The sequence below is a fragment of the Rattus rattus genome, chromosome 12 (genome assembly GCF_011064425.1).
Source record: "Rattus rattus isolate New Zealand chromosome 12, Rrattus_CSIRO_v1, whole genome shotgun sequence".
NCBI lineage: Eukaryota > Metazoa > Chordata > Mammalia > Rodentia > Muridae > Rattus > Rattus rattus.
The window spans coordinates 56,804,054-56,816,153 of record NC_046165.1 but is presented as its reverse complement, the minus strand read 5'-3'; the positions used below and the strand labels follow the sequence as shown (position 1 = coordinate 56,816,153).

The window sequence follows — 12,100 nt, the reverse complement described above, 5'->3', positions numbered from 1 at the left end:
GATGCTAAGTAACCATAAATCCCAAGTTATTACTGTGATTAATAATAAGCGTACTTTGTCAGGGTCATGAAGCACAATGGCACATTACAAAATGAATTATCGACTTTGTACAATGCCTTTTCCCTGCGGAGGCAAAGGGGTACTTAATGGCAAGTGGGGGTGACTGGAGTCAGTACACAGTGCCTCATAAAGGAACCATTGATGCTTCTTAGAGGGGATTCTTTGGTGGGGTGGGGAGCGGGCATAGAAAGGTACTGTCAAGGGACCTCTAGTGCATATTTGCTGGGTTCAATGGCCTTAGAATTCTCAGATTCTTAGTGGTCTCTAAATGTTTAAATACTTAAATGCAAGCATTTATCACTCTTTAGGGACCTCTCTGGAATTATTTACATTGGGAGTTAGTATTATCAGACAGTTCATTCTTAAAATATTAGCAAAAGTTGTCTAGTTAAAAGTATCACCACAAATGCAGTTCTTTAAGCCAAATCTCTAATGTTTTAAGAAAAAAAAAAAAGATACCTGTAAGCTGTAAATATGTGCATTAAGTTTCTTCCATAGTATTTGCTTTGGCTGTGACCTCTCCTAATATTTAGTTGAACAAGGGCTAAAAATTGTCAAACCAAATTCTTGTCCTGGGAGCTGAACTCTGCTGCCGGTTTGAGAGAAACACAAATCCAGGGTTAGGGAATCTGTTGTGTTTGTTTTGGCTATGACACAGGGCAGAACGGTTTCCATCCCATTCGAATGCATTCAAGAGAGTTTGAAATATTGCACAATAAAAGCCATTCATTATATCTGTCTCCTTTCCCTTCCAAAAACAAAAATGGCTGCCCAGTTCCAAATCGACACAGGGGGCAGGAAGAAGGAGGCAGAGGGTCACTGGAAACCACCCAAGACTAACACCAGGTTTTTCAGGTTTGAGTTGGGGAATATTCTTAAAATCTTCATTCTTAGATTTTTAACTTTAAAACAAGAAACGACAATACTGGCATGAACAACAGAAAATAGGTATGCTGTATCTGGTCAAATGTCAGATAGAAAATCACACAACTTACCTTCTGAAAAAAATAGTTCCTTCAGTTTCTGCTAGGAAATTTCATCTGCCTAATGTCAATTTTATAGTGAAAAAATTATTCTACTACTTAAGCAGGCACTTGGAAGAAAGTTTTGTAAACACCCAAGGCACTTTCAGTGAAGGAAATGACATTTAGTTCTGTTTACCACCAGACACCCAGAATATCAAAAAACTGGAGATGCAAGTGTGGTTTTAGATGATAGTGCCTCTCTCAAAGCAGAAATATCACCAAGCAACAGAAAAAATTTAAAGCATATTTAAGTTGGGTGACTAAGGCCAAAAACTTTAGAAATTAATAAACAAATCTAATAGCTTCCTTGACATCATAGAGAGCAAAACCTTAGGTTTTGGAAATCTGAATTTTCCTTTATTTTTAAACCTAAAATACCAGCTGCCTGCAGCTCTGCAGAGTATTCTTTTCTCACAGTGCAAACCATTCAGTCAATTTAAACATTCTGGACAAATGAGAACGTAGGAGCCTAAAGGAAGGTACTTTTAACTAGGCATTGGGAATCTTTATGATAAAGTTCCAGCTAACCTTACATAACACAAACTATTTTTTTCAGGACTCATATGTTCATTTTTTTTCATATATCGCATAATGCTTAACATACTAAAACCTACATACGTTCAGAAAGATCTAAATCCCAATCCCTTACTTCTATAATACATATTTAGGGTAGCAGTCTTTAGGGTCTGACCTTAGTTGAAGACATAAGAAAAACAATGTTCATTCAATGACAGTTATTACTCATCTCCTTCAACAATTAGGTTATTGCTGAATCACTAAAAAATTAAAGGATTAAAGAAGCCCAAAAGTGACATACTAGACATACTTGAAATTGTTAGGTCATGGCACACTATGTTCGGTTTATGTAAGGTCTTGCAATTTTCCAGTGAATTTAAGAAAAAATTGTGTGTATAGCTGTTTATTTGAATTTAATAACAACTTCACTTCATCTAAAACTTGAAACCCAGAGTATGATTTGCTGGGGCCGAGATGTGACAGCAGGAGACTTTAAAAGGTGTTAGAAGATAAGACGTGTCTCTATATTTTTATTATGTTCAATTCTGTACTAGTCTTTCAAATTTATGCCCCACTAAGATGTACTCACTGGTTAAAACATAACAGAGAAGGGGAAAAAAACAAAACACACACTACAGAAGCCTATAGGAGATGAAGCCAGCCTGCACTCTGAAGACATGCAAGGGTGTCTGTAAAGTATGAGCATTTTAAACACTTCCTAGGAAGCACAGGAGCCTGCCCCACAGAAGCTGGTCCCAGCTGGACGGCTGAAGGGAGCTGGGGACGCCTTTATAAGCCTACCCTATACTGTTACTCTGCCTCTTGGAGAAAATAGAGCATCCAAAGTCTTCAAAACGCCTGCATACAGTAGCTGCTGAATAAATGCTGGAATGACTTGGTGCGGGGCAACAAGTTCTCAAATCTTAAGGTTACTTTTTGAGCATGGAATGACAGCTTTCATATTAAACCAAACTATAATGCTTTATGAAAATAAATGAAACACATTTACCTTTTGTAAAAAAAAAAAAAAAAAAAAAGGCAAACCTACTTTTGAACTTTGATGTAGAAGACAATGTCTAAATAAAGCTAATAACCTGGAAACAACGGGTTGGGGACAGAAGGTCATGATGCAAATGAACTGCAGTAAACCTTCACTGGGCTCAAGACCAGGCTTCCAGGGAAGCTGGCCTCCCACCCTTTCTCTGGATGCTTCTAATCCTGACTCATGGTCTCCAAAAAGGAGTGTAATCTGGGTAGAATGAAGGCCCCAGAGAGATTTGGTTAACCCTTTGCTTCAGCTGGCTTCTAGTCCATCCCCATTCCCATAAGTAAACAGGGATACACTTCACAGCCAGAAGAGAAGAGTCTTCAAGATGTTGTGATATTGGTAGAGTAAACACACAGACCAACAGAATAAGGCCCAGACACAGATTCATGATTTCAACAAGGATATCAACAATAGGTATCCAAGATGAACGGAAGTTATGTATTTGTAAAAAGAACCATCTGATAACTTTATCCACAGCAAAGATGAGCTTTTCAAAAAATGGTGCTTGCTGATTTCCACTTAAGAAGGCTACCTATGGCACACAGAAATGAACTCCAAGTAGACAGAAAACTGAATTAAGGAATATAACCATGAACCTTCTAGAAATCTTTGTCCTTTGGCTTTTTGAGACAGATCAGAAAAGGTTGGAACTCACTAAATATCCTAGGCTACCTTGGAAATCACAACAATCCTCCTGCCTCAGCCTCCCCAGTGCTAGGATTACTGACATGAAATACCATGCCTGGCTATCCTTAGGACACAAAAGACATGAATCATTAAAGAAAAAAGAAAGAAAGAAAAATAAATTTAAACTTCAACAAAATGAAAACCTTTTCTTCAAATGACAATACCAAGAAAACAAACAAACAAACAAAAAAGAAGCCATAAACTGGGGAAAATATTTCTAAGAAAAAACTTAGTGAAGGAATTGTATCAAAGTATGGAAACTTTCAATTCAGCACTAATAACAAAGATCCTGGGTAAGACAACTGACAAGAATACGAGGAGAGCAAACAAAGCCAAGTGCTCATGATTCTCAGCCACTGGGAAATACAAATCGAGATCCAATCTATAAGCAAGTATCCAAGATGAATGGAAGTATGTATTCATCAAAAGAGCCATCTGAACAGTATATAACTTTATCCACAACAAAGCCCCAAACCTTATAACCTAAATATGCAGAGTGAAGTAATATCGAGCAATAAACAGTGACAACCATTTATAACATGCAGCACAGATAAATCTCAAAAGCATCATGCTGTTTAAAAAATAGGCACAAAAGACTGATCAATCAATCAATCAATCAATCACCTGAGATTCCATTTCTGTGACATTTTAGAAAAAGCAAAAAGTACAACTGAATTCTAATCAACTGTAAAAGCTAGGGATGAAGGTTAGATTGTTAGACATACTATTACTCTGCCGTCCAAATCGTACGCAACCATATATATTTTCTAAAATTCAGACAGTATGTTCTTTTTAAAGTCAGCTCTTGCAAGCTGTTTTACTTCAATAAACTGAACTTTTAAAGAAGGCTGAGATACTAGCTGTATGTCAGAGGAACTTTCCAGAATCTACAGAAGAGAACCTAGCTCCCACTTCAGCACTGGCATCATCTCGCAGAGCCTGTGACAAAAGCAGGAAACAAGTCACGTCCACATTCCACATGTCCAAATATGTAATGCCACATAGGGCTGAAAGACTGAGGGGCATCAGCGCTATCCACAGGAAGACTGACAGTCATGGTACTCTGTGGAGTAGAGGCTGCAAAATAATGTATGTGTGTGTGTGCATACGCACACATGCATGAATAGTCCACACTGACAGACCATACTTGCATGGGCACAAGAAGTCTGGAAGAGGCACGGCAGCTGAGTTTCTCTATACAGAAAGCTGTTTATATTTCATTTAAATTACGTTTCCTCTGATTTCTCCACACATGATCATCAATTCCTAATAAAAACCGACTAAAAATACTGGGAAATTCAAGCAACAGTAGGTACAAGAAGCCCCAGCCTTGATGTTTGCACAGGGAAAAAAATTGCAGGAACCACACTGCCATCTTCTGGAAGAAATGAGAATACCTTCAAGGACAGAATCAAGACCAGAGACATTCTAAGGATCCAGGGTTAGCTACTTCTAGAAAAAAAGATAGTGTTTTCAGTTTACCACCAATGAAAACACATGGGGATGGGGAGGGGGCAACCGTGATCAGACACAGAAGTTAACTTTACACTAAGCTTCTGATACAGGCAAGACACAGATTATATTCCTTAATATTCTTTAAGAAACTAAGGCAGTGGTTCTCAACCTGTGGGTCACAACCCCTCTGGGGGTGAACAACCTTTTCACAGGGGTCACCGAACACCATTGGAAAACATTTTTATGATTCATAACAGTAGCAAGATCAGCTACAAAGTAGCAAGACATTAATAATTTTCTGGTTGGGGGTGGGGCATGAGGTTACAGCATTAGGAAGGTTGAGTCACCATCAGCTAGAACTTGGAGAACTCAGTTTGTAAACTGTTTCCCATCAGATGAAGCTGAGTTAACAGGGCCATAACAAAGAAAGGGAGGCAAACAGCAATCAATAAATAGCTTTTGAGCTTCATCCCAAACAAGGGCAAAAGACTAAAATTGTTGTTAAAACCTAAGACATGTTTCTAAGTTTGTTAAACATATTTCTAAGTTTGTGTTTGGGACCCTTACCCCTTTAAAAAAAAAAATCACTCAACCCAAAGTTTCTAAAACAAGCTAATTCTTTATCTTTTAAAGAGTGTATTTAGTGGTACTGACTTAGTGACTACGTACACGGAAAAGCTCATACATGATTTATATGTAGAGATAAAAGAAAGTTTTGGACAATTCAGCCTTGAGCAGGAGAAATTGGGGATCACTTTGCCTGTTAATGTAAAATCCATCAGTTCTTCTCAGCAGGGACTCCAGACCTGGTGGTGCCAAGGCGGTAACAAATAGCTCCACCACCGAGGGGGAAATGGGCCGCCCAGCAGGAGCTTTCTTCCCCGAGTGTTATTTATAGGAGTTCTATTTGTTAACATGTTTCTGCTATCAGGCTTAAGGACAGCTAACGATTTAAAGGATTGCTGGGACCATTGTTTAATGATAAGACGATTTATGTACAGTTGCAGATTCTAGGTATACCTGCAGTTTCAGTATTTAAACTGTTACTGCCAAGACAAGGGGGTTGTGGCAAGCTTGGTGCTGAGGGAACAGGCAAGCAGTAGTAGAGATATTAGGAAACGGAGTTCGACTGCAGGAAAATGCTCTGAGAAGAAATCAGCGACCTACACCAGGCTTCAGGTTGGCAAACACACATATTTTCTAGGTCATTTTTAAGTTTCTACTTAAAATTAAATTTAATAGGAAACAATGAATTAAACTCAGAATTACCTGTGGTTGATTTGAACAATCTGGAAGAATGATTGCACAGTTATTTTTAATTACATATCCATTTACAATATTTTATCTATAGAGTTCCAGTCAATGAATTAAAATTTCAATACAGGGCCTCATTTTCACTTAATTAGCAAAGGAAAACTGATTTGAGACAATGAAGTCATCAAAGCTGGTCAATTTAACCAAAGGAAAGAGTAAGTCATTCTAAAGTATGTTTTCCAGAGCAGTCTAAGACTTTAGTGGTGAATGTGCACTAAAAGGAATAAAACTGCAGAAACACATTGTCGGATCTAGAAAGGAATGTTTTAACAAAATAAAGGCGAAACAAAAAGACAAACACATTTATAGAGGGAGAAGATAAGAAATTCACCTATTTCTACTTAAAGTCATCATAACTCAAATGATTTTTATTAGAAATGTGCAATGCACTGAAGTTTGAATAGGGATGAAGTAGAGCAGACAGGAAGCTGGGTCCCCTTCCTTAAGAGCCATCGTCAGAGGAATTGTCCCTGCCCTTGTTCTCCTGGGCCCAGCCTCCTCAGGGAAGCTGAGTGCCTTCCCCCTTCTTGAGAGAGGGTTTTCTCTTGAAGTGTGGTAGCTGAGTCATACTGTTACCATCTGAGAGGGCAGACAGGCAAAAGCTTTTCCTCCTCTTCCTGGGTAGCTCAGAAGAACCAACACCCTGGCTCTCACTGCCTGAGATAGATGGCAAGGGCCCTGGATTTTGTCCTGAGGATAGAGTCTCTTCTTTGGAGGATGTACTTTCAAATCCCCTGCTGTCTAAGGTACAAATTGTCATTCTCCTTTTGGTTTTCCGAAAAGTGGAAGGACTTGGAGACAGCCATATTAGCCCTGTATTTTCCAAGTCTTTCTGGAGCCTTGTGCTGCGTCTCACTTTGCTTTTACCCCTTGGTCTCTGAAAGCTTTGTTCTATGGTGTTAGACAGCTCTTCAATCAGCTGGGGATTCCCTAAACCAATCCCTACAGATTTTTCCCCACTGCAGGAAGATGCAGGGTTCCTGTTTTGATCCAGGTATGAACTCTGACCCTCACAATACATAGTGTGTCTTCTCCACTTCCTTTCTCTACCACTAGCAGTGCTGCCATTTTCTGCACATTTCCTTCCCGCATTCTCACCGTGGCTTGTAGATTCTTTTGTATTTTCAATGAGGACATCTTCTGAACAGTTATGTTCTCTTTTTGAGTCAGTTGAGAAAGGGCTGCCCTGCAGATTTCCCTGTGGAGCTAGGCATTCACTCTCTTTCTCACACTTTATATTCATACTCTCTGAAATGGTAAGGATCTCACAAGGATTTTCCAAACTTTGACCAGCCTTGAGAAAGTCCTGGCTCTGAAGGCTGCCCAGAGGCTTTGGATTATTGGACACAATGTGACCGTGGTGGGTCACAGAAGCACAAGGCGCAAGACTGCTTTCGGTCTTAGTCCCGGTTTTTGGCTCCTTTGCACTTTGACGTTTACTCTCCGCTCTGTCTGCTTTGGTGTTCCCTTCACTGCCTGTGTCTCTGGTACTGGCATTTGGCCCTCCCTCAGAAGCAGCAGGGAGAGGCAATAAGTAGCACCAAAAGTCAGAGACAACAGACTGATCAGGAGCTGGATCAAGCTCAGGTGGATCCTCCTTCTGCAGCAAGCATCTCTTCCTTCTCGTGGGAATTTCAAAAGAGGTTCCTTCTTCCAGCTCACCACGGATGTTGAAATCATCTATGGGCATATAAACACTTAGATTCAATTACAAAGAACAGCGCAATGCCTGTTAAATAAGCAGTGTTTCACGTACATGAACGCACTCTCTATAACACTGTTGTTTTAAGCTTTCAGAACTTACATAGCCTACACTCATCACCCGGCCCCTGTTCTCATGCCTTCTCTGTCCCTCTTACTGTGCTGTTCTTGATCTCATCTGTCACTTTGTCCCTCTTACTGTGCTGTTCTTGATCTCATCTGTCACTTTGTCCCTCTTACTGCCCTAGACCATAGGTAAAGAAAACTCTTCAACACATGAATTCTATATAAAGCATACAACTTCAGATTATGAAAACGAGACTGCTGTCCTAAGTAGCTTCCTTGTCTCTAATGTGCTTCCATAGCATGAAGTCCAATAGTGTGAGACATTTACTATTTATCTGAAAAAAAAAAAAAAGGACATTACACCTTTCAAATTCTATGAATGTCTTCTTGAAACAAGGTGATAAAAATTAAAATTCTTAGGTACTTGAAGACAAAGCAGCTAAACTGTATGGTACTCATGTTTCCCAATAATTCCTATATAACTGTAGACAGAGCCATGGGCCACAATCTCCAAGTCCAGCCCTTGTCCTTCTTTCTGACTAAATAAGCTTTGTCCTCTGGGTAGGAACATTACATGTAGCTTTGTGTATGTACTTCATGGGTGAGAAAACTACTAGTAAGGCTTGAAGTTAACAAAAAATATGCTCTACAGCAGTGGTTCTCAGCCTTCCTAATGCTGTGACACTTTAATGCAGGTCCTCATGGTGTGTGACCCCCAATCACAAAATTATTTTTGTTGCTACTTCCTAACTGAATTGTGCTACCATTAAGAATCGTACTGTAAATATCTGTGTTTTCTGATGGTCTTAGGTGACCCGTGTAAAAGGGTCATTCGATCCCCAAGAAGCCTGCAACTCACAGGTTAGGAACCACAGTTCTAGAGTAATACAGTTCTTAGGATTTTAAAATCAATGCTATTAGATTCTATATCTATTATCCAAGATAATGTTTTTTAGCTAATCATTCAAGTAAATATAGAAAAGGTTTTAAATTAAACCAAAGGTGAAAGATACATAAAAAATAGCTAAACCTAAAGTTAAAAAAAAACAGTTTCAATCTGAAAACACACCCATGCTGAGAGCAGGTAAAATACTATGTAGAGATTCATACAGCTCATGATTTACAATGACTACATGGGCGAGGTTCTTTTATAGCTTTAAAATTGGTACACACACACAGTGTGTGTGTGTGTGTGTGTGTGTGTGTGTGTGTGTGTGTGTATTCCATTATACAAGGGAAAAAAAAAAAGAAGAGGTTTTGGGGAGAGAAAATTACAGGAAGAGATGGAAAAAACTGGATTTGCTTCAAACCTTCTTTTCAGGTGACAAAGATTAATTATAGATTAAAAACACCATCGAAGTATTTTTTGGTGATGGAAGCAGTTACATTTTAATACACAAACAGAAATAAGGCCAGGTTTAGCAGGTAAAAATGGCAGACATCCTATTCCAAGGCAATCCATATGAGAAGGAAATGAGCCTAAAGTGAGTTATTCTGAGTAGCTGTTAAACTTTTGCTTTGTACTCATGTTGAGACAACTGGTGGAAGCCAGAGTCTGTGGTGATATACATACTATTATTCTTGAATTCTCTAAGAAAGTAGGTAAAGATCATGTGACACAGGACAAAGGTAGCTACTTTAAAATGCTGCAAACAAAATTACCATGCTAAATGGAGGTACTTTTTTTTTTTTAAAAAACAGTTTGAGCAAGAAAACTCAGTTTAAAACTTAGACATTCTAGGGACTAAAGAGATAGGTGGCTCAGTGGTTAAGAACATTCGTTACTCCTGCATGATGTGGGTTTGGTTTCCAGAACTCATGGCAGCTTACAACTATCTGTAACTCCAGTTTTGGGGATTTGATGTCATCTTCTGGTCATAGTAGGCGCCAGGCATGCATATAGTACACATCCATTCAGACAAAACACTCATACACATAAAATAAATAAATCTTAAGATATAAATCAACTTGGTCTTTACTTGTGAATCACTTTCATGGTAATTGAGCTCAACTTATACATATTTCTATATTATAATTCTAAAGAAATGTTATGATGCAAGTGTTTTCTATTTTTTGTTATTACCATGTATTAATAATCGGTTATTTTGTGATAACACAACCAAACATAATTCATCATAATAAAATGCTTTAAGAAGCAAAAAGTAGATGAACAAAAATATCCCCCAAAATTGCATGCAAATTTTGTGTCTGGATTCTCTGATAAAGGTGAGAATTTCATCAGATTTTGAAAGAGAGTCTAAGTTCCTCACAGGTTCTAGACTTCAACTTCCTATACTGGTAACAAATTCAGTCTTATCTGTAAACGCGAATGGGAAATGGGAAGAGACAAAGGGTACAGTGGTTACAGAGAGGATGGGAGAGAAGATGTTAGAGGCTAGAGAGCAGCACCTGAGCACGTCCTCTGTGTGCAGTCAGCCAGAGGTGTCGCCTCAGAGACTTCAGGCAGCTCAGGAATGGGGCTCAGGAGTGGCTTCTTGGATGCGATGTCTCTTTGCCCATATAAGCACTTCTCAACACCCTTTTTCCCTTTTCTTTTCTTTTTTCTGTAACTTTTTAAAACCTGAAAAGATACGTATTAAGACACTGTAACTTGAGAATAATGCAACAACATGATAGACTCTAGCCTTTTATGTCTAAGATATTTCTTATCATTTTTTAAAGTCTGTGAGCTTTATTTTAAACAGAAAAACTTAAAATCAGTCATTCTGTTTAAAAAATTAGGCTCAAATGCCAGAAAGGTAGCTTATATAAAGTCAGATAATCTATGAATCCTAACTCAATATTGTCCAATGAGCATTTGCCAAAGTAAAATGGCAGATTAGATGCTATACAGTTGAACGAAGCTAATTAATAAGATTATTTATAACCAGATGTGATAGCCTAAGATTAATCTAGCATGTAGGGTCTGAAGAAATGGCTCAGTGGTTAAGAACTCTGGCTGCTCTTCTCAAGTATCTCAGTTCAATTCCTAGCGCCCAGCGTGGTGGCTCACAACTGTTTGTAACTCCAGTCTCAGAGGGTCCAATGGAACCAGGCACATATGTAGTCATATACACAAGCAAAACAATTATACAAAAAAAAGAATCTAGTATGAGTTATCTACTGAAGTGCTATAGGAGCCTGCTCTTTGTTCATAAATCCTGTTAAAGAGAAAACAGGTGCTTAGATAATATTGAAAGGTAATATAAATCTGGATGAACTTCTGAAAGCAATAAATGAATTAATGATTAGTATAACAAGATCACACAGGCTTAGGATATAGCTTAGTGAAAGAGTACTTGCCTAGCTTGCAAAAGGCTCTGGGTTTGAGCTCTAGTAAAAGAGTCCAGGCCAGCACAATAAGAAGACAGCTGACTCTAAAAATGTGAATATCCACAAAAATTTTAAGTGTCTTAATAATAACTTTTGGAATGCAGGATTATATTTAATTCTGAATGCCCTACCAGCACTGAGAAATAGTTTTGTTTAAAAATGTTCCACACTGGGGGAAAAAAAACTAACTTTAGGGAAATTAAAACATTATACTGAAACGAAGGAAGACTTTTAATAACAAAAGAAATGAAAGATACGTTCAGACTTTCAACAGAAAACATGTTTTGATAATTAATACTTCCAGAAAGTGAGTCCATCTAAACACTTAGGGAGGTAAAGCCAGTGGACAACATGTGTGCTGTGAGAACTAAAAGTAAATAGGATGTGGTATTTAAGGACTCTAGTTTAAGAGCAGTTACTACACAGTCAGTCTCCCACCGACAGGCTCTCAGGACAAAATGCAAAGAAAGAACAATGTCCCACTCTAATCTTGGGGCAAGCGCTCTAGCAGCAGAGTAAAAGAACAGTATTTGTAGGCAGTCAACAACAGATCACAGGCAGAAGGAAGCTGGCATATACGGCCCTGGCAACCATGCAGGGACAGCTGCTAGTACAGCCCTGTGTAATACAGTGAACCCAGTCAGAGCAGTGTTGCCTGCATACCGAGGCCAGCAAGCACCTGTGAGCTTAACCTGAAGAAACTGCCCACAGGATTTTAGGTGAAACGATTGGTGGAAAGGAATGGCTGAGATTCAAGAACACAGAAACGGCACAGAACTCTATGTTCCTTGAGGTATCTATAGATAACTTGTAAAAACAAAACCAAACACAACATTCCATGCCAAAATAACTCTAGAATGCTACAAGATGAATGTTGCCCTTGGTGATATGCAAT

At 38.7% G+C, this 12,100-nt stretch overlaps 1 protein-coding gene across 1 annotated transcript in view; it reads right to left on the bottom strand.

Moving 5' to 3' along the window:
- Positions 1-6,066: 6,066 nt before the first annotated feature.
- The window catches only part of Cdca2 (cell division cycle associated 2), a 45,624-nt gene continuing 39,590 nt past the window's right edge, over positions 6,067-12,100 (bottom strand). Inside the window, exons 14-15 of the mRNA XM_032918087.1 lie at positions 10,282-10,453; positions 6,067-7,785 (exon numbers count right to left, since the gene is read on the bottom strand). Coding sequence (XP_032773978.1) covers positions 6,605-7,785; positions 10,282-10,453 — 1,353 coding nt within the window. The 3' untranslated portion in view covers positions 6,067-6,604. The remainder of the gene's footprint in view (positions 7,786-10,281; positions 10,454-12,100) is intronic.